Here is a 23,970-nt window from a genome sequence, read left to right on the forward strand (position 1 = left end):
ACCCTAAGAATTTAAATGTGGTGAGTAGATGCAACAGTGTGATTAGCATTCAGTGGCGTATCTCTAATTCCCTTTTCAGGCATTGAAAAGCCAACCAAGCTTGAAACATTTTGCAATGTGCCAAGCATTTGTGTGCTTCATTTAGTATCAGGGTAAATTTTGCCCATTTGAATGTCTTTCTGATATACACAGTTTGAAAAACAAATGGCCACAGATAAGAATATAAAAGTCACTTAGTATCCTACACCATCACAAACAAAGAATGTGGGGCAACTGAACATACAACAACTTTATTTCTTATTATTGGCTATAAAATTGTTTTCTTGCCTAATTTGTTTCAGTCAGACATTTAGTGATGTGTACCTAGTTGTCTTTCAATAACAATAACACTCAATTAATATAAATGATGATTTATGCTTGATGTCATATTGAATTTATAGTAATTTGGAAGCCAGAGACGACAACTTTTGGGAATTGAATGAAATGTGTTCACTAAGATACTAACAAATCAAAAGTACTTTAGGAGTAAACAAATCGTCACTATGCACAATAAATCCGTAAATAAATAAGTTCTAGGAATTGGCGTATGTAAAAATCTGTACATGTTATATTCACAAAATGGTGTGTAAACTCCTGCAGGGTGTTTTCTGTTTATTACAGATAATGGCAACCAAGATTAGCTTTATGACTTTCATATACAGCCTGCTGTGTAATATAAATAGATATTGCCACAGTTCTATAACTGAAAAAGTTATATAAAGGATTGTTGTTCAAATGACTCATAAAATTAATAATTAAAATTTTCTTCTATTTGTAAAAGTTCCAAAAAATGAAAGAAATCAAAGTGTATATTTCTTTTTTTTTTTTTTTTTGCGGTACGCGGGCCTCTTACTGTTGTGGCCTCTCCCGTTGCGGAGCACAGGCTCCAGACGCGCAGGCCCAGCGGCCATGGCTCACGGGCCCAGCCGCTCCACAGCATGTGGGATCCTCCCGGACCAGGGCACGAACCCGTGTCCCCTGCATCGGCAGGCGGACTCTCAACCACTGCGCCACCAGGGAAGCCCCAAAGTATATATTTCTTAATTATTTATGCCTTAATTCTGTTTTACTCTTTCTTTTGAAAAACGAATTTTCTAAAGAATAGCTTTCACAGCTCCATTCCTAGGATGGCTATTTCAGGTATGACGTTCAGGGATTATTATTCCAAGGCAGAAGCACATGTTGTGTACAAATTCTGGGGACAGACTTTCCAGGTCTTCCTTTCTTCCAAGAAAGGAGGATTTTTAAAATAGGCATCCCTCTAATTGGATCATCTTAATGTGAGGAGTGTACTTTTTAAGGTGACATTTCTTAGAGACTCGTCAGTTTTTGATGCTGTCTTGGTGTCTGTCATGAGAGTCCTTCAGTAGTATTCCCGCCTCTGAGAAGACATCTCAGAAGTACTTTTTTCTTTCCACTTGCCAGTATTTCTCATTTACCTTATTGGATTGTTTCACATATATTACCCCCATTCATAATTCATCCTATCTTTAATATATTGAAAGCAAAATTTAAGAAAATAGAATTTCCCAACACATTTTATATTACCTGCAATGGTTATTGACTTTGTTCTGTGTTCACTTTAGTCATTTTAAAATTACCATGAATATTAGTAACAAATATTCTTTACTAAACTTCTAACTTTATTAGAAGTAAACTAGCCTATATGTAGGAGGATTAGGGCAATGCAGTAAGATTTTTCTGTCTATCAGAGTGTATCAGCATAAATTCATATTTGATACTAATAAACACTAGGTTACAGCTACTCTAATGAAAGATAGTGTGTGGTTGCCCTCCCTCATCTTTCCTTATAGAGCTCCTCATTCATCTACAACCTTCTAGATTGCAGACATGTTCTCATATTGACCGTTATGTCCCCAGTACCTCATGCATATAGCTGACATATAGTAGACGAGTCAATAAATACTTGTAAATAAATGAGTGAATAAGTCTATCATTGGAGGTGCCTGGTGGAAATAACCCAGTAGTTTTTAAACTAGATATCCAGAACCAGAAGGGATGGAATATATGAAAGGGGGATTGTTTCATCCCCTATCCTGTTCTCCCCTCCTAGGGTACACGTATACACTCACTCCAGGAGCAGCGTAGCATATGTCTATCCTGCTTATTGCACTTAAAGAGCTCAATGGCTAAAAAGTGTTTACAAATGATCTATTCATTAATTTAAAAGATAAAGAGACTGAGATCCAGCCCCATTAACCACATGCCCTTGAGGTTTTCACGCAGAGGCGCAGAGCCCAGATGGGAGCTGGTGTCTCCTGATGTCTTGCCCACACTTTTTCTTACAACACTGACATGTCTGGAGGAGAGAAGTCTAGATAAGAGTGCAAGTATGAGGAAAAATAGGGTGAGGTATTGACAAAATCTAGATTGCATTCAACCAGATCGCTCTATGCTGTGTAATTTTAGAGGAGTAACTTTCTATCTGTAAATGGGGGTAGAATGTTGAGAAGTATTAGAGAGATTAGGACTATGAATGGCAGATTAAGAAAAAGTTTGGAACCAATGAAGTGTGATATAATTACCTACTCCCACTTTACCCCTATTTTAAAGTTTAAATATCAGAGGAAGAAGTTCAAGATTTATGAAAATGTAATATTTGTTAAATGTAGACTATTTTGACCATCAAGCGTATCAGCATACCATTTCATCTCTAGAAATTTGATTTGGGTCTTTTTATGTCTTCCAGTTCTCTCTTGATCGTGCTCATGCTTTCCTTCTCCTTTTTTTTTTTTTTTTTACGGCCTTTATTTTGCAACGGGAAGTGGAAGAGCAAGGGGTATGACAGCTCCAGCTCCTGGGGCGGCTCCACAGACTTGGTCACCGCTGTCCTCCTTTTTTTTTTTTAATGTTTTTGACTGCACTCACGGCAGGCATGTGGGATCTTATTTCCCCGACCAGAGATCGAACCCGCGCCTCCTGCATTGGAAGGCGGAGTCTCAACCACTGGACCGCAGGGGAAGTCCCTCCTCCTCCTTCATTTTTTTTTTTTTTTTTTTTTTTTTTCCGGTACGCGGGCCTCTCACTGTTGTGGCCCCTCCCGTTGCGGAGCACAGGCTCCAGACGCGCAGGCTCAGCGGCCATGGCTCACGGGCCCAGACGCTCCGCGGCATGTGGGATCTTCCTGGACCGGGGCACGAACCTGTGTCCCCTGCATCGGCAGGCGGACTCTCAACCACTGCGCCACCAGGGAAGCCCTGTGCCATTTCTTTATCTATTTTTATTGATTGATTTTTCTCCTTATTGTGGGATATATTTTCCTCCTCCTTTTCATGACTGTTCACTTTGATTGGATACCAGACATTGTGAATATTAGGTTGTTGGGTGCTGATTGTTTTTATATTCCTTTAAATATTTCTGGACTTTGTTCTGGGATGCAGTTAAGTTACTTGGACACAGTTTGATCATCTAAGGCTTGCTTTTAAGCTTTGTTAGGTGGATCCGGAACAACTTTTAGTTGAGGGCTAATTTGGCCACACTAGTGGGGCATTGTCCTTCTGAGGCCTTGAGTTGATGCCCTGTGGATTAGCAGGTCTTTGTATCCTGGCTCATGGAAATCAAGGTATTTCCAGGCCTTTGTGAGCTCCAGACGTTGTTCCACTTAGTCCTGAATGATGATTCTTTCTCTAGTCTCAGTTTTCTTTTATGTAGAACCAGACCAGTATTCAGCCCAAGACTCTACCGGACTCCTGTGCGTATCTGCACAGCTCACTCACTTGCTCTTTCTGTGTAGCTCCCTCCTTTCTGGTTCTCTATGCAGCAGATTCTAGCCACCTTGGTGTTCTAGAACTCTGAACTCTGTCTCTTGAACTAAGCAAGACTGTTGTGCTCTGTTTGGGGTCTCCTTTCCCATGCCGTGATCTGGAAGCGCTCTAAGCAGTGAGTGTTTGATGTGTAGGGCTCACTTGTTTGTTTCCTTGCTGTCAGAGATCACTGTCCTGCATTGCCTGTTGTCAGTGTCTGAATACCAGTTTTTTAATATGTTGTCTAGCTTAGTGATTTTCTGAGGTAGGAGGGAAAATCTGGTTCCTGTTCTCATCATGGCTGGAAGCAGAATTTCCAGGATCCACCAAAATTTTGTTGTTTCATATTAAAAAATCTTTAACTCTTGATTTAATTAAGATTCTTGGTCATTTAATCAGAGGCTGAAGTTGGAATCTTTTGGTCAGTTCAGGGTATGCCATAGGGCCGTAGGTTTACGACACAGAGCTCTAATGTGAGCAATGTAGTGGGTTCTGTGTGGCCACTGCCTGGACTTCCGTAAGCTTCTCAAGGACTGGAACTAAGTAATCGATCCATTTGGCAAATATTCATTGAAACTTCGTTATGCGATAGGATTTTGTTAGTCACTGGGAATATAGAAATGAATAAAGCATGATCCCATATTCTAGTGGGAAAAGCTGGAATGTACAATTTTATACACTGACTGAAAGATTATAAAAATGGGAAGGATCTTTCTGAGAGATCAGAAGGTCTTAGAACACTGTGTTTGCAGGATGTAGCATATCATTAGATCTTGTGCACAATAGTGTTCAATAAATGCTTATGGATGAAGAATATTGCAACTAATTTATAGACATAGTCTGCTTAGAAGTATGTTAACATATTTTTTCTTAAGTATCTAGAAAAGATAGCTTAAATAAATACACAAGAAAAATATGATGATACATGTTTTAAGAAAAAGTTAATTTAGCTTGTACTCTCATGAATATTATTTTTGACAATTTCTAAGACTTTAAATGTAACATTGATAGCTAAGTTATGTAGATCTGCTTTGTTTCTAATTGTCATATCAGACAGTTGAAGAATACCAATTCAATCAAATCTTCATTTTTAACTACAGCTCCCCACTCCTTTTTTTTTTTGCTCATTCCTGTTCATATTTTTAAAAGCAGCGTCTGCAGATAGTTATTTATATGTATGAATTCACTGGTTCATTCTAGTGCGAAATAGGTCATTCTGGAACAGTGAGAAATGTGATTACTGAATTTCAAGCAGTTTTTGATGTTCAGCTGGATCTGTAGAGAAAGAAAAGGGGTCAGGCCAACACTTGTTGAAGATTTCTTGTTGCCATTGGCCTGATGAAGGAGACTTGGTGCTGGTAATATGGACTCTTCAGTGTATTGGCAAGAGGAAGAAGGAGACTTAGAACCCAGGTTTAATAACTACTCATATTAGGATATTTTATTTGAACCACTAATTAGAAACAAGGAAGCACATAAAATGCCATCCTAATTAGGTGTGTGGGGCTTCTTCTCCTTAAAAAAATTAAGGTACAGCAAATGATAGTGTGATGTTTTTCAGGCACAAATCTGCTATTTTTTTTTTTTTAAAGCATGCCAATATACTACCAGGAAAGAAAGCATACTGCAGTAGGATTGACAAATGATGATTCTCATCAAAAATAACAAATTCTTAAGTATTAAAATAAAGAATACTTTGAAAAAATTCGACATTACTCAGCATTTGAAAATTGAAATCATTTAAAAGCCTTATTTTCCTCTAAATAGGAAACTGCTTTCAAGCAGTAAACTTTATTTACAAACTTGAGAAAGGGCCCATTAATTAAAATCTAATTCCACAGTCAAGTGGCAAGTTTGTTTATGATACATGTATTAATTCGTTTCTTTGTCTTTTTTGAATGGTATAGCTATAATGCACTGTAATTATATCTATTAATATCCAGGTAAGAAATATGAGAAATTCTATATTTGGAAGCACATATTTTAGTCAGTTTCAAGTGTTATTATAAATAAATAGCTTGCATTACTGAAGAATTTGTTTCAAATTAAACTTGAAGAGAGGATCTTAAAAAGAGATTAATTCAGAATTATGCTTCAGGTTCTGCTCGGGTGTTCTTGAATCCAGTGGGCTTTCTCATACACAGTTTAAAGCAGATGAGTGAAGACGAAGGCTGACAGAGCACTGAGAGCTTTGCCTAGCTCTGGTCCAAGAGCCAGAGCGAGCTAGGGTGCACCCGTCCTATCCAGGACTCGGGTGAGGAACAACAACCACACCTTAGTGTCGATAAACTGTGGTCACTTTATTGACCCTTAAGCTAGACGAGAATAAAGGCATTTGACTCTTGTTATATGATAGACTTCTAATGACAGACATTATAAAGAAAAGAAATTCTTTCTCTGATTTTAGCAGAGTGGATATATTCTACCTCCCACCTCTGCCCATTCCCCCCTCACCTTCTTTGGACTTGATGTATTTGATGTGTGAAAAGTTGGACTTGATGTTATTTGATGTGTGAAAAGTGATTCAAATAAAATGTAGTATTACTATCAAAAAAGATCACAAAACATCTTAATCATGTATTGCTCTTGTATTGCTATACATTGTTTATATTAAGCATATGCAATAAAATAATGAAAGCTCATAGGACCATGTTTGGGAATCCTGGGAGGGGAGCAGTGGCCAGTATTCCATTCTCTCCATCACTCCTTGTCTTTCCTTTTGCAAAGCCCAGGTATTTCCCTGCCTACTCTACCTTTTTACTTTCGCAGTAGGTCTTTGTCCAAGGGTGTGAATCTTTTGGCCTACTAGGGAACATGATCTAATGGGATGCTTTCCCCCAGTTTGTCTTGTTTTAGGTAAGAACACAAACCAGGATATCTAAGGGGTGTTCTACTTAGTGCTAAAAAAAAAGGAGAGGGTTAACAAAAAAATGTTTTACGATAGAAAAGCCAAAGGAAATTTTAAAAATGTTTAATAATAGTTACTCATAACTTTATTCAGATATATAGACCTAGCCTAACCTGATTATCCTTAAACACAGCAACTTCATTCATTCAGGAATCCATCTATCCATCCTTCAAACTTAACTTGGTACATTTGTTCATGAATTCATTCTTCAAACTTACTACGTGCTCAGCCCTAAGGGTACGAAGGTGATTCCTGTATCCGAAGAGCTCATGATATTTCATAGTTTTCTAAGCACTTTCATTGAGGTTCACCTGATTATTTATTTATTCAACGAGTACTTGCTGATCTCTATTCTTGGCACTGGAGTTACAGCAGTGAACAAAATAGACCCTGCCTTCGGGGAGTTACATTCCAGTAGGAGGGATGGATAATGAACAAGTGAAAGTATTCTTCAGATAGTGGTAAGAAAAGTATAACAGCTTAAGTGGATGTAGGGAGTAGGATATGTGCCTGGGGATTATAGTTTGCAGTTTTCTACAGCTTAGTGAGGGTCTGCCTCATGGAAGAGCTGGCACTGGAGCAGAGACTTGAGTGAAGTCAAGGAATGAGCTGTGTGAATCACTGAGGAAATAGCAAGTACAAAGTCCTTGAAGCAGAACCACATTGGTGTGTTTGAGAAACAGAAAGGAGGGCACTATGGCCAGAGCAAAAGTCCGTGAAGGAAGGAGGGATAGGAAAATAAGGTTGGAGTACATGACAGCAGGCAGATTATGTGGGGCCTTGTAGGTCATGTGAAGGGGTCTGGATTTTTACATATGTTGAAAAGCTATTGGAAGGTTTTGAGTGAGAGAATGACATGATCTCATTTAAAAATGATCATGCTACCTGTTGAGTAGTGAATAGACGGTACCAGGGAAAGGATGGAAGCAGAGAAATCAGTTGAGCAGTATTATAACAGCTTAAGTAAGACATGATTGTGGTGTGGACCTGCATGATAGAAGTGGAGATTAGTATATAGTTTAAAGCTAGAGCTAAAAGCATTTGCTGCTGGATTATATGCAGGAACTAAAAAGAAGAGCAGAGAATGTCCTCCCTCGATGATCTGTCTTGGTCCACATATAACCCCATGTTGCTGCACTAAACGGCAGCTAAGGAATGGGGTTCCAAGGTGTTGAGTACTTTTGCAAAGCTTGTTCTGTTTCAGAACCTGGACCAGGTCTGAAAAAAAAATGTTAAATTCTTTTTCTATCCCTTTGTTTTTTCCATTTCTTTCTATTTAGAAAACTAAGACCATCCTATATGCAGGCAAGGGGGCAGTAATCTGGATATCAGCATTATGCATATAATGAACACATATTATTATTTTATCACCATAAGGACTACAAAAATTTTCATTGCATTTTTTTGGAAGAACATACTCAAGATTCTAGGTCATTTTCTTTAAGATTGAGTCCTCCTTTCCGTTCCAAGTGACCTTTCTTAAGTAGTACAGCAATGAATGACTGACAGCCATGTGTAATTTTAGAGGGAGAAAGAAATACTTAGAAAGGGCTCTTATAAATCAGGAACAGGATAGAAAATGGAGGCAATAAGTAGATAGTAAAAAGGAACATTGGGAATTGAAATAACTCATTTATGGGCAGGATTATCTTTGGTGCGTATTATTATCTCTCAGGAGTAATGGTCCCAACACCCCTTCGTCTCTCTGATATGGACTCACAGGGTGTTTTCCGTGGAGCGGCAGGCTAGGGAACAGAGGCAGCAGTCCTGCTCCTTGTGCTGTGCTCTGTGAGCCTGGAAGCCCAGATGGGTTAAGGCTGACCCTAATGCAAGCTGCAAATAAAGGAAGGCACTCAGATGGTCCTTGTTTTCATTACTAAGGAATTAGCTAACACTTAGGCTGTGCTTAATGTTGTATTATGTACACAGCACTGATCAAAGTGCTTTACATATGTTAACTCATATAACCCTCACACAAGCTTGCAAGGAAGTTATGATTATTTTCCTATTTTAAGATGAGGAACCTGACCCCAGAGAGGTCAAGTGACTTACTTTGGGTTCATAGAACTATAGCTAATAAATTGCAGAGCCAAGATTAGAACTCGGGAAGTCTGGCTCCGCTGTTCCGCTCTTAACTCTGCACCATACATCTCATGAGGAGTAAGCACATGTGTTGAATCAAATGAAACAGGACAATGCTATTTACATTTCATAGTATAAATTTTCAAGTTTTAGAAAAACAAAGAAAAATAAAGGCTTAGAAAAATTTTTTTGCCTAGGATAGAATTAATTCAATTTCAATAAAAACAGAATCAAACTAAGAGTGTTTTTTGGCAAACATCCGTTAGAAGGATACATGATGTCAGAGAGAGATGATCAAGAAAGAAGACGTGGGATGGGCTTACATGAGTGAACCCTAAGGAAATGGGTGCCCATCCTGACCTGTCAAAGTCCTTATGACTCCTGAGAGGTGTATTTACTTTATTTATGTATGTGTCATCTGTCCCTTTAAAAATACCTTTTGCCTTATCTCTCTACATATTCCATTCAAATGAAGGATTTCATAAAAACAGTTTGAATTCCATAATTCACCTTTTAATTTCTCATGTTTTTAAAACTTGTGGAGTCTTAAAAGAATGAAGTTTTAAAGGAGCCTAGTGAAATGACGTTTTGAAGCTGCGGAAGAAACTGAATTATAAAGCAATGCCTAATCGTAGTTTTAAAACTTTCTTTATCTCACTTAATTAACAAAAGATACCAAATAATATACTTTTCAGAGTTGTGTTTAAAATTCAGAGGTTGTTAGGAAAGAAATTCTATGTAAGTTATTTTTATAATTATTTTTAAATTTCTCTATTTCTCTCCATTTTTTCACCTTCTTTAAAAATAGCAGCTTTGTTGAGATATATGTCACATACCATGAAATTCACCATCTTCAGGTGGTATTTACTGTATTCATAGAATTGTACAACCATCACCACAATCTAATTACCGCATATTTTCATTAGCCCAGAAAGTAACCAATAGCAGTCACTTCCAATTACCCCCTTCCCCAGCCCCTGGCAACCACCAGTCTACTTTCTGTCTACAGATTTGCCTATGCTGGACATTTCATATCAGTGGGATAGTATATATGTGCCTTTTTGTGTCTTTCATTTAAAACAATATTTTCAGTTTTCTTCCATGTTGTAGCATTTATTTGTACTTCATTCCTTTTTATTGCCAAATAATATTCCATTGAATAGATATATGCCACATTTTGTCTATCCATTTATTAGTTGATGGACATTTGAGTTGCTTCTACTTCTTGGCTGTATTCATAACATGGCTGTATTCATATTCATAACATGAATAATGCTGTCATGAACATTTGTGTACAAGTTGTTATGTGGGCATATGTTTTCACTTCCCTTGGAGGTTACATATATATCCCTTTTCTTTCTCTCCATGTATCTATTTACCTGTTTGTCTATCTGGAAGTGGAATGGCTGGGTCATATGTAACTTTAGGTATAATATTTTGAGGAACTCTAGACTCTTTTCCAAAGTGGCTGTACCATTTGATAGTCCCACCAGCAGTGTATGAGGCCTCCAGTTTCTCCACATTTTTGTCAACACCTGTTAATGTCTTTTAAGTTGTATTTTATTTTCATATTTACAAGAAGTAGAATACTGTCCTGCTTTGTTATTCTGCAGTCTCAGTTTTCCCCTGGTGCATACTGTGGTGGCGTTGGTAGACGTGGTGTAGTAGAAAGAGCCCTCAACTTAGAAGAACTGACTTTCAGGCCCAGCTGCTTACTTACTGCTTGAGTGACCTTGAGTAAATCAATCACTCCACCTCTGTGAGCCTCAGTTTTCCACCATTTCAAATAGGATTAATCCCTCACTTTCTGGCAGTTGTCCAATAAAATAATATGTAAAATTAATTTGCAAATTGTAAAGCATCAGACTTCTTCCTGTTCCTTCTCTGACACCGTCACTTTTATTCTCTTTTTGATGCATATTCTTAAGTAAATAACTAGGGAGAGATACTAAGTTTTTTGCTTTAATGACCTTTTTTTCTAATAGAATGTAAACTCTACAAAAGCTTTATGTTTCTTTCTTGTTTTTATAATTGTTAGTTAACTTTAGAATAGTTATATCAGCAAAAATGTTGAAAGCAGAGCTCTTCTGTCCTATTCCTTTTTTTTTTTTTTTTTTTGCGGTACGCGGGCCTCTCACTGTTGTGGCCTCTCCCACTGCGGAGCACAGGCTCCAGACGCGCAGGCTCAGCGGCCATGGCTCATGGGCCCAGCCGCTCCGCGGCATGTGGGATCTTCCCAGACCGGGGCACGACCCCCTGTCCCCTGCATCGGCAGGCGGACTCTCAACCACTGCGCCACCAGGGAAGCCCCTGTCCTATTCCATTTGGGAAGAATCTTACAAGTTGTCTAGGATAAGAAATGAAGCTACATATACAGATTGTTAAGAGTTAAATGTAGCTCTTTTTCTTTTCTAGCATTTAAAATTTTTTCCCACATTTTTCCTATCTGTGTTTGTAACTTGGGTATGTACCCAGAGAAAGCTGTGTTTTATCCTTTACCTTTTTTATAGTTACAAGCAACTTTGAGAAACATATGCAAGTTCTAATGGCTTAATAACTACATTATGTCAAAGCCTTCACCAGTTTACAACAGCCAGGCTTTTCTACTACAGCTTTACCTGAATCATCTCCTGAAGCCAAATTACATCTTTTCTAAGTGCTAAAGACTTTTCTTCCACAGTGCTGTGTGCTTTCTCTGCCTGTTTTTCAAGGTTCACACCAGTTCTTTCTGCCTTTTCCAAGAAGACTTCACCCATCTGAATCCATTTTATTTATTGTTAGTTCTTTGTTAATTCATACCTAAGCAATTTATACTTTTTAAAAAAAGCATGTCCAAACTGTGTGAAGAAAAAGATAAAATTCTTTCTATTCCCCAGAGTTCTCTGTATCTTTCTTGTCATTTTTAATATATTTTAATAGAAATAGGACCATCCTATACATGTTGTTTTGTGCCACTTGCTTTGTCCCAAAACTCTGAAAAACGTTTTACATTCAGTGAATGAATCTTTTACTCTTCGTATCTGTTTTTAACATTTTCATATGTGTTAGTCTTACTCAACTAAAGTAAGAAGCTTCTCGGGTGACAGAGGCTATATCTTAAGCTTTTGTTCTTCGTCATCAGGGATGCACAGAGGTATGTCCTGTAGGAGACAATAAGTATAGTTGGTTGAACTGTACATTTTGAGCCTATATCTTAGTGTGATCCTCTATAAATTCAGGAGAAGTCTTAGAGGATTGATTAATTTCTTTATTTTTACTGTAGGTAACCTTTCTAATGAAAATAATATTTAGAAATGTAATTATGTGTAAAATTAATATTTGGCTGAGGGAGAGAATAGAATTGATGAAGGAAATTTGAGAATGTCCAGCATAAGACATAGTGTCTGGCACAGTTTGCTCTGTGGAAGCAAGAAGAGGATGGCAACTTGAGGGGAATAAAGGAAAAATCAATAAAAAGCATCAGAGCAACTTGGTTGTGAACTGTAGAAAAAGGGTGAATTAAGGGAAACTTTTTGAGAAGTAAACTAAATAGAGTCAATACAAAACTGCAGAAGAGACCTATTATCCTTTTAACTATAAAATAAGAGACCTACTAGCTTCCAAAATATCTCTTCCATCAAAGTGAAGGAGATGTAAGCATTGTGGTAAATGAAAGAGAAAATATCTTATTTTCCCTGAAACACTTGAAAAATAAAAAGTTTTACTACAAGAGTGTGAGATTTCCTGGTAAGATATATGACATGACATAAAAGCTCAAAATTAACCTTCTCACACATTTTCTTTACTTTTAGTGCTCACAAACCTCTGCTGACCAATGATGTATTTTATTTTTTCTTAAATTAGATTACTAGTGTTTTATACTGCAAGTTTATGTTGAAACTATTAGATGATAGGATCCAAACTGATCAAATGATCATTTAAACAACAATGACAAAAACAACAAATGTACAGTTTTTGAAGCAGAGGCAATGCCCTGCCTTGTGCATTTTTCTAAGGAACGCTGTTTGAATTTGAAAGTTCTTCATGCCCCTTGAAAGCAAAATGGCTGCAGCTTAAAAATCATAAGTTGCAGGAAGTTTTCTGAAGTTTTAGAAATTGAATTACTGAATACAGGTTACCTTCTGCATAACTGTATAAAGCTGATGAAATGGGTCTTTTTTGCTCTGATTGCTTTCTAAATTCTATCGAAGTGAATTCACAGCTGATGATTTTAAGCAGAGTAAGGACAGATTAACTGGCTCACATAAAATAAAACCTTTAAAGACAGAAAAAATAAGTAGTTCCACACTTTCACAAGGTGTTACGCATATTTGCAAAGTACCCAGTAATTCTGATGGCAAATATCCTTTCTTCCCCCCTGATTGGCTTCTTTGTGGTATTTATCACATATTTACCTTTTCCTACTAGCCAACATTCTTTTAGTCTCTCGACTCTGACTTTACAGTGTTTAGAATAGTAAATGTTATTAGCAGAAAAAAAATCATGAGAAAACTGCTTTGTCATAAGATTTCCAGTCTTATAAATGATATGATTTAAATATTTCTTCTGCCAGGAATTCTTTAGACAGTCAAGCATTACTGATACATGGGGGAAATTACAACACACTGTGCTGTGTTTGCAGAAGTTTCTTCCTATGTAGGATTTTTGTCTTGTGTTTTTTGTTGTTGGTACCATAAGTACAGTGGTGAACATAAACAAGAGCAAAACCATAATGAGGGGGCTTCCCTGGTGGCGCAGTGGTTGAGAGTCCGCCTGCCGATGCAGGGGACGCGGGTTCGTGCTCCGGTCCGGGAAGATCCCACATGCCGCGGAGCAGCTGGGCCCGTGAGCCATGGCCGCTGAGCCTGCGCGTCCGGAGCCTGTGCTCCACAACGGGAACACCATAATGAGGGCCAGCAGTAAGACAGTAGCTTTGGACTCTAGTGTTTCTGATCAACAGGGTGGACTAAGCTGAAAGATGGTGATGGGAAAGATATCCCATCACCACACACACTCCAAATTCAAAGCGAATGTGTAGGCATCATTTCCATATTACAAATAAGGAATCTGTGACTAAGAGAGATTAAACAGTTTGCCAAGATCCCAGTTAGCGGTGAAATCAGGATTAGAACTCAGCTCTGTCTGATTCAACATTCCATGTCTTTAATCACCACACTCTTGATTTTTGTTCCTCAGTTCTAAAAATTTGCTGGAAATAAAGCTACCAAATGGAAATTAAAACTTGTAATAAATTATTTTCCTAATTTGAGACTGATTTGGCACTAAAAATTTTAGTATTTAAAAATAGTATCGATACAATGCCACTTAGGAGTCTGTTTTGGGGGGGATCAGCTTCTTTGATGCCCCCTCTATCTCTCCATATTTCATTTTCATGAATCTCGCTCTTTGGAGACAGAAACCCTGTAGTTTGTAATGGCCACCCATTCTGGGGATTGAGGGAAGCAAGTTGTATTTAATCCTCATTCCTTGAGGATAAGCTGCCAAGACTGGTTGAACTCATCTCACTTGAGCCACAGCCGCCCACATTCCACATTGAATGAGCGCCCCAGCCCTGGAGTACGCATGCCCTGGGAACTGGTGAACCCATTCACGTGGGTCTCTGTCACCATTTTCTCAAGGGTTTTTCGCCTCTGTGATGTCTATTTTGAAATTTTTGCAAAGTATATCCTTACCATTTCTCCCAACTGAAGTGTCATCCTTTGTACATTCAATTCTATATTTTTAGTGGTTTTGAAAATTTTTTGTTAATTAAAATAAAAGCAATAGATGATGATTAAAAGTTGGTACTTGTTGTCCAGTTTCCCTGCCCATGTGCCATTTTAAAGCGTGGGAGAAGATTGCTTGGAAAATTACTATCACGAAGTACATTTTAAAATGAATAATTATAACCATTTTCTTCTTTTTGTGTCAGTTAATGTTAAAATACAGCAGAGAGGTAACTCAATTTAGTTCAAAAGCCATTTTTTAAATGAGAATTAGCTGGGAACAGTGTTACATTAATAGACACTGCCAGCGGCTGGATTCTGCATACAAAACACTTGTTCATGTTTTCCTTGAAGTCCTTTGATTGGGCCCAGCACTAAGTTTATACTGAATGGGCTCAGTCTGGTCCTTGGCAAGCATCAGGGAGTAATGAATAGTGGAACATCGAAAGCCTTATATGTCCTGGCACAAGCCCTGTGTCGGTATGATGAGCTAACCATGGCATTGTTCAATGGGAAGGCCCTGTGTCCTTTTGGAAATAAAATCTTGGCCTGTGGACAGAGGTCTATGTACACTCATTGAATTTCTCTGTCTTCCTGCTATGCTATTCCATTCATAATTAAACTTTGAAAGCAAAGTTCTGAAGAGGTTCTTGAATGCCTCTCCTCCTAGCATGCCCAGAAACAAGTGGCTGATGTAAAAATGACATAGCCTTACCCCTTTATTTGGTAGCTCTCCGAAATTCACATCAAAGACCTGGAGAACAAATTCTTTAAGCTAGAGAGCAGTGTAGACATTCAGTGTTTTCTCTCCCCCCAAAATGTCTTCCTTCTGAAATCTGTGGTAATTTACCACAGATTTTTGCTATGGAATTCTGATGTTCTGATCTTTTATGTTTACAGCTCCATCTGTGTTTGTAGTGAGATGTCTAAATTTGTCGTAGTACATCTAAATTCCAAGAATGAATTGATCTTCTTATGAATATTTTCACCTTGAAAGCAAAGAAAGGAGGAAAAATTAAGCTCTAGTGATTGATTAAAACTATGACATTATAACTTGCCTTTCATTTCTAATTTTTATTCTTAATAACAGAATAAAAATTTGGTAATCAGAGCCTGCCAGAAGGTACCTGAAGAAGCCAGGAATAAAAACTTACTTTAGCTGTGTTGAAACTACTGTTGATATTATAAATTATCAAGAAGAGCCTCCTAAGTGTCCTTTTAAAGCATATTTTAGTTTTGTATAATACAACCAGGCTCCTAGGTGGATGGACCTAGAGTCTGTCACACAGAGTGAAGTAAGTCAGAAAGAGAAAAACAGATACAGTATGCTAACACATATATATGGAATCTATAAAAAAAAAAAAATGTTCTGAAGAACCTAGGGGCAGGACAGGAATAAAGACACAGACATAGAGAATGGACTTGAGGACACGGGGAGGGGGAAGGGTAAGCTGGGATGAAGTGAAAGAGTGGCATGGACATACATACACTACCAAATGTAAAATAGATAGCTAGTGGGAAGCAGCCGCATAGCACAGGGAGATCAGCTCAGTGCTCTGTGACCACCTAGAGGGGTGGGATAGGGAGGGTGGGAGGGAGATGCAAGAGGGAAGAGATATGGGGATATATGTATATGTATAGTTGATTCACTTTGTTATAAAGCAGAAACTAACACACCATTGTAAAGCAATTATACCAATAAAGATGTTAAAAAAAAACCCAACAAGCTCCTAATAAAGTATAAACAGGTTAATAAAACCATGAAAAGAATTTGAAAAAGAATAGATACACGTATATGTATAACTGAATCACTTTGCTGTACACCTGAAACTAACACAACATTGTTAATCAACTGTACTCCAATATAAAATAAAAAGTTTAAAAAAATTTTTAAATAAAATAGAAGAATGACACCCAGAAAAACCCCATGAAAAACCTGCATTATGTGAATATTTAAAATCTGATAATCTATTAGAAATATATTTTGACATACAAATTTAATAACATAATTTCTGGGATTATCTGAAAGCAATTCAAAGTGGGGAGGGGAATGGAGAGAAGTGTCAACACATAAATGACAAAAGATTGGCCATGAGTTGATCATCGTTGACCTGTGGGGTGCATACATGAATGTTCATTATACCATTTCCTCTATTTTTTTTTACTTATTTGAGATTTTTCATAATAAAAAGTTAAAAAATAATTTCTGGTTGCTCAAAATGATGGCTTCATTGAATGAACTGTTTTCTTGCTAAAGAAAATCTAGAAATTGAAGATACCTTAAAAAACTTTACGAGGATTTATGATATGCAAACAATATTCTGACATGTAAATAATTAATTTTTCCTTTAGTGATTGCATTTAGGATGCTAGCGGTGGATATGGATATAAAAATCATGCTATGGGCTTCTCTGGTGGCGCAGTGGTTGGGAGTCCACCTGCCGATGCTGGGGACGCAGGTTCGTGCCCCGGTCTGGGAAGATCCTACATGCCGTGGAGCAGCTGGGCCCGTGAGCCATGGCCGTTGAGCCTGCGCGTCCAGAGCCTGTGTTCCGCAGCGGGAGAGGCCACAACAGTGAGAGGACAGTGTACCGCAAAAAAAAAAAAAAAAAAAAAATCATGCTATGAATAGTGTATTAGCTAAAATGCTAGCATCCTTGAGATAATTAGGATTGTTAAATTAGTCTCTAATATAGATTATCCACAGATGAACACTCTTCTAAAACATTAATATATTGCAGTATAAGCAGTAAGCCCATACCAGGCGTAACCTACTCTCCATAAGGTAACTGAGAAAATGATTGCATTTTTGTGGTTATGACTTATCGTACCATTGTAGACATGGAAAAATTTTGGATTACAGATTATCAGTTAAGAGAATGAAAGATGTACTATGTACCAAAAGTAACTGATAAGTATGCCAATGTCTATTCATATCACATAACAAACTATTTTATGCTTCATTTTTGTTTGGCTTAGTTTGACCACTTATCAACTACATTAGAGTTTAGTTTTTAAAACTAAACTCTAATGTAGAGTCTACTAGGAGTTTACGGAGTGTCTAGTAGATCCCGTGGTCAGTAAGATAGGCAGATTTCCTGTTCTCCTGAAGCTTTCGTTTTAGGGGTTGTGGGAAGATAAACAAGTAAAAAGCCTATCAGATAGTATAAAGTGGTATTTGGAGAATTAGAGTAACTTAATGTGATGGAGAGAGATGTTGGGTGGTCAAGAAGGGCATCTCTGAAGATATAATCTTTAACCTGGGATCAGAATGTCACAAAGAGCCCTTCACGCAAAGATGAGTTTCTTAGTTCTGTGTGTTAAAAACTAAAATCTTAAAGCTGTGACTCGCTCTCCTAGGGGTAGGGTTTTTTCTAAATAATATATGTACTTTGATTTGGCTTGACCAATAGTGGACTGGCTCAGTATTCCATAGAGGAGCATTTAATCCATGCCACTCCCTCATCACTGACACACTGTAGGTTGGCTTTCTTTCTCCTGTACATTCTACAGGGCTCTTTAACGTCCAGCAGGAAACCTGAGCAGGACGCTTGGGTTTGGCATGCTTCTGCTGGCCTTTCAGCCCTTGTTGTAGGGCCTGCCCTGTCTAACCCAGAACTTCACACTGCCTCCTGGTTGTTCAGACAGCTCCTTACTTCCTGATCTTTTGCATTCCATGCTGACTGGACATCCAGGCACAGTGTTGGTGCTGCGTGAACCCCACCCCACCCCACCCCCACCGCCCAACTCCCCAAATAAGGGGAACCTATTGTTGTCTGTCTGCTTGATGTCAAACTCGTTCTTCCAAGAGGTTACTCCTGGATAATCTGAGTTCCGAATCTGGGCCAATATGTGGACTATGTTCTCCTTCTCTTTCTCCTACTCCGCTCTACCTTGCTCTCTATCACATGCTTTCCCTTCAGGGTAGCATAAGCACAGTTTCCGATAGTCTTTTGAGACAGAAGTTTGTCCATAAACTTGGTGTTAATTTTGAGCTGCCACCAAAGACATTCTGGAGAAAATGGGCCTTGTAACACTAAGGTTGTCCTGTGTGAGTAACTGTCTAAATTAAAAGCTGTTCCTGCTCATGTCTGAAAAACACCATATTTTCCATTTGCACAGGAGCTGTGTTACTGATAATGAATTAATGGTTTCTTACTGAGCTGAAAAATCATTTTGCTAGTGCTTCCTATGTGGGCTCTCCATGCCTAAATAAATTGTTGTACATATGCAAAGGATAACTAACATTTAGAAACAAAATCATAGAATATTTTGTGTTGCGGTAATCGATCATGTTTCCTGGAGTCTTTAACTTTATGAAATTGCTAACAAGCATAACCGTTTTAAAACACTGAGTCTATATCTAGGAAGATAACTAGATTGGTATGGTAATCATACTGTTTAAACAGACCCAGAGCATTTTCAGCTCTTCAGAATTTTAAACTTTTAAACAACAATTTCATCTATGTTTTTAAAAGTTATGTTTTGTCATAGACAGCATGTCCATGTTCAGCATTGATTTTACCTGTCTAGGAAATTGATTTATCGTTTTTTCTCATTTCTAAGAAGACAGTTCTCTTCATAAAATTCCTAGTTCTTTTCAAACAAATTGAATTTGTGCCATTTTGTTCTGGCATCTGACTTAAAGGTGAAAACTATATGAGTGATGCAATTTATCATCACATCAGCCCTTACTGTGAATAAAGTGTAACTACATTTGCCATTTATTACCTCTGGCCTAATATTAACAGTGATAAATTGTACATAAAGGTTCCTAACATAACAAATGTTAAGATTTGTTGAACAGAAAAATGACCTCAGTTGTCAGGAAATTATCAAATCATTTCGATGTTAGATTTCATCTCGTTAATTTGAATAGCTTCTCGATTTATTCTGTGTAGCATACAGGGTGAAAGCTGGAGGAGACTTCTGTTCTCCAATTTCTTTGTTAATAGCTTACTAAAATAATTTATTTAAATGTTATGTAGCTTGAGTTTTCCCACATAATGGGCATAAATACCATCCCCTCTCCTTCTTCCTAACAGTATGGTAAAAGTTAAATAAATACCACATATCAAGTGAGAAAGCGTCTGAGGTTCCCACTGATATCTGTTCCCAGTTCTTCCTTCATTTTCATGTTGTAGGTGAACAACTTTGCCATCTGATGGTATTTATAAAAGTTGCTCAGAGAGCTTCAGAAGTCGGATTCTGAGCACGTGTAAAATACTTAATAGAAAGAAAAATACATGTCCTCCCGCCCCCCAAATGTAAACATATGACATGTTATGATTTTTAAATGAATGTCATAAATGACACATTTGCTTTCTAAGAGGGACTTCTTATATGTAAAATAGAAAAGCTAAATATATCACTTATCGTATTTGCCCAGAGAAGCAAGTTTTTTCCCCTTGGTGTGATGATTGGTAGCATTGGTTCCCTACCAGTTTTGAAGTGTTCTGATAAAATGCATAAGAAATAGGCATGCCAAGATAAATATTAAGTTGATTTTTCATAGAAGGTCACTCACCGGTTTATTTTTTGGTACACTAAGTTTCTATCAATTTTGATATGAGCCTTTCAAAATTTAGGCTTTTAAAATCATTTTTGTTTCAGCTTCCATAAGGTTTCTAATCAGAGTAAATCATGTAATACTTAGTCCCCAGAAATGGTTTAGACAGTAACATTTTTAGAACAGAATATGAGAGCCCTTACAGATTTTGAAAGCAATATATTTTCAATTACAAAAAGACCTTTCTCCCATAAAACAGTAGGAGCACATTGGCAGCTTTTGTTTGTGTTAGTTAACCACAGACACATTTTTATGCCTGAATGAGAAATTTCTAAATGTTTATTGTCCATGTGAATGAACAGAATGGAATTTAGAAATAGTTTTGGTATTCTTTAAAGACATTGGAGAGAAATAGAATGAGTGAGTAAGGAGAGGTTTCCTGGATTTTTTTCTCCAAATAGCACATACTGTTTACACAGTGTTATATACTTGTCCTACTGGCATTTGTATTAAGGAAACTTGGTCATATAATAGTAGCCTCTCCCTTATAGAACTGCCCAGTTTACCAGGGTTTGAACAAGTTTCTGGATATAAGATATACAGAGATATATAATTAATTTTATGCATTTTATCAGAAAGATGATTTTGTAACTTGTGCAGAAGAGCTTTTCCCTCGTGTTTTGCCCTTGCTTCTTGATTAACTAACTGGTCGCAGGGAGCATAATTTGCACAGAATAATGACTGAAGTAGCACATGCTGCTAAGTGCCACAGATTGCATTTATATCTGTGCTCTAGTAATCATTTTAAGTTTAAGAGGCCAAGGCTCTTTGTAAGCTTCAGAGAGCATACTATATACAAGTACAAATTTTGATGTTTAAACCATAGACTTTTTGGTGCTATTTTGGAATCTTGAGTGATTGAGGAACTACAAAGGAGCACATCTCACATATGGACATCTCAAATTAAGGATTATAGTGCATGCAGGTGTGTTCTGGCTCTGGCAACCTGAATTTGTGGCTTTCTAAGTACTTAATGGCTTTGATTTTTAAAAATCATGCTTTGTTTCTTTCCACATTATCCTACATTTACTTGCATCTTGAAGTAGAGTTAGGCGTTAGAATAAAACATAGACACCCTACTGAGTTAAAATTTTTAAATCTTATTCTATTGTCATTACTCTTAGACAGATCTACCCATTTAACTCTCACTCAGGTCTGCATATAATCTTTGCAAATATAAATGCAGTGAAATTACTAAATCAAAAGATGTTAGAAACTGTCAGAGTAGGATTGTGAACCTGAATGGGTAGTAAAGAAAATTCTTCTGAGATGCTAAGATGCTCAGCACTGTATGCTTTAATGTTTTTTCATTAGTGACCCTTAGGGAATATCTAGCAGTGTAAATTACCTTTTTAGCTTTTGGATACATTTCAAGGTGGAGTTTCTTATTAAAAATTCAAAGGAAATCTTCTTTGGTAATCATTTTAATGCTCCACATCAGTGGATTCAACTTTGCTTTCTTAAAAAGTTTTGCTTTTCCTTAGTAAATTACTGACAAGATGCGGGGAGGGGAGGTGTTGCAGGACTGAGTTTTCTTATAAAACTCAAGGGGGCTGTAGTTCCACTGGGAGAAAACTCTCTGCCCTAAGCTAGGGCATTTTACCTTTTTAAAGTAGATTAAGATTTTTAGTGGGATTATTATCATAAGAGTGTATTATGGCATGTAAAATACAGAAAAGGGGATTTTTTTCAATAGGGAAATATTTACCAATTTTAATAAATTATAAAAACTGAATTTTAATTACTCTCCATAGAAACATACTTGGAAGTATGTATGATGCGTGGTATTTGGGGGCAGGGAGGGAGAGAGGGGAGTGAAGGGGTGCGAAGAAGTCTGTGTATGTGTAAGGTTAAAAATTTAACTGAATATTTTATTATTTATGTGAGTAAATGGTTTAGAAATGTTTTATTCTTCTCTCCATTGCTGATTCTCTAATTATCTCACAGATTCATTATATATTTATTTAATTTGGTGATTAAAGAGAGCATACTGTAATTGGCCCTTCAATTCATTGTCCTTGCTTTCTTCAAAACAAAACAAAATAACCAAATTCTCTAAAATATATAGTACATCTTAACAGTATGCACAAATCCAGTACTTACTGCTTATTTTCCTTCTCTTCCCTTTGGGAAACATTCATCCCTCCGGTATTTAACAGACCTATTTGTGTACTCATTTCAGGAAAGTCTTTAATGAGACCTATAAATATTTCCCTGTAAATTTCTTATTTGTTTAAATATAGACACACAGCCCCAGCCTCACCCTCAGTTTCTCAAGGCTGAGTGTTGGGTGTCATTTGGCTACTGTCATTGTGTTCACCTTTCCTTGGTGTGTGACAGGTCATTAGAAAAAGTCCAGATATGGACTGGTCCACATGTACACTGGAGGCTTTGTAGAGATACTCTGATCATTAATCTCAACAAAGATACTAGTTAATTTTTGTTGGCGCATTCAAATAAATTTTAGTATGTAAAGTAATATATGGAACTAAAAAATACTTCATGTCTGAAGTCACAATTTTTCTCAGCCTAGAAGATGCCAAAGATAACGCCAGAATATAAACAGAGGAGGGATGTTGTGTTTTCTGGACAGAGGAGTTTGACACATGAATTAACAAAAGAAAGCGTGATTATTTTATACTGTTACTAAAACTAAATTTTTTATTTTGCTACTAGATATTATTCTAATCTGCAATGTAATATAAGGATTAGAGTTTATTAAATATTTACAAGAACTCTTACATGCACCTCAATTTAACTGAAATGTATTTTAAGCAAATGGAGATTTAAGGAGCTCACAGATTAAGTTAAAAATTCACTTTTATAAGCAGCAGTCCATTTCTTGGAGGGCTGCTATGGGCTGAACCCTGTTTTAGGGGAGTATGTAGGATATATATTTTGCGTGTAAGGAGTGGGAGAAAAGGCCTGATGCCTGACCTCAAGGAGCATACTTAACAGCCTGCCGATGGGTGAAGCAAGGTTCACATAAAACAGACAGCAAAGTAGCAAGTGGTAACAAGAATATGCAATAAAATGCCAAAGCAGGTGGTGTATTAGAGGAAAAATAAAGTCAAAATAGATCTTTTCCAAACCAAATTGTACACAAGATGCCAACATAGAAAACAGAAAAATGTGACTTCTTAAAAACTATAATTTTGTCACACAAGTTCAAATGTATATAATATTTACTCAAGAAGTTAATTCAAAAAGCAAACGGGCTGGTCTATAGTAAGGACTCAGTAAATGTTCGTTACTTTTGTTATTTTTGCCATTAGTTTTAAATTACGTGTTTTGCATAGCAGTTGCAAAACAATACTGGCTTTAGCTTTAAATCTATTTCTGTATTTTGTTCAGGTTGCACATTTCAGAGAAAAATCTGGATTCACACAAATAAGTACTTGTACATGGAAAGCTTTGTTTGGTTTTAGTAGTTTGCTTTGTCACATTGTGATGGTCTTCATTTTAATCAAGATGGCAGAGAAGAGATTCTTTTAAGCAGAGCCCCCCTCCCCAAATGGGGGGGAACCCAAAACTTGGTGGCACAAGTTAATTCACTGGTTATTGTAGTATACCAGAAAAAAGGGGGTGACTGTGTGTATGTGTGTTGTGTTAATGTGTAACAACCCACAAAGTAAAACAGAACCAGATATTTGAGAACCCCTTAAAACACCATGTAATACAAACTTAGGAAGGTGTGCAGTTTGTTTCTTATAAGACCCAGGTCATCAAACCACAGCCTGTAGTTCAGATCTGGTGCACCACCTGTTTTTGTAAAGCTCATGAGCTAAAACTGCTTTTTACATTTCAGTGGTTGAAAAGATAAATAAAAAGAAGAATTTATCTTGACACATGAAAAGTTTGGAGGCAGAACTAACAGGACTTGATGATGGATTTGGATGTGGG

General features: G+C 37.2%; 1 protein-coding gene across 6 annotated transcripts in view; it reads left to right on the top strand.

Annotated features, from left to right (window-relative positions):
* FBXL17 (F-box and leucine rich repeat protein 17) overlaps nt 1-23,970 on the top strand; it is a 476,179-nt gene that overhangs the window by 241,360 nt on the left and 210,849 nt on the right. The window contains exon 7 of one of the 6 annotated variants that reach the window (XM_033423744.2): nt 16,851-19,225. The exons of the other annotated variants lie outside the window; for them this stretch is intronic. Coding sequence (XP_033279635.1) covers nt 16,851-16,863 — 13 coding nt within the window. The 3' untranslated portion in view covers nt 16,864-19,225. Of the gene's footprint in view, nt 1-16,850; nt 19,226-23,970 lie in introns of those variants that run through there. 6 annotated transcript variants of the gene reach the window in all.

This window comes from Orcinus orca, chromosome 3 (genome assembly GCF_937001465.1).
Source record: "Orcinus orca chromosome 3, mOrcOrc1.1, whole genome shotgun sequence".
NCBI classification, from domain to species: domain Eukaryota; kingdom Metazoa; phylum Chordata; class Mammalia; order Artiodactyla; family Delphinidae; genus Orcinus; species Orcinus orca.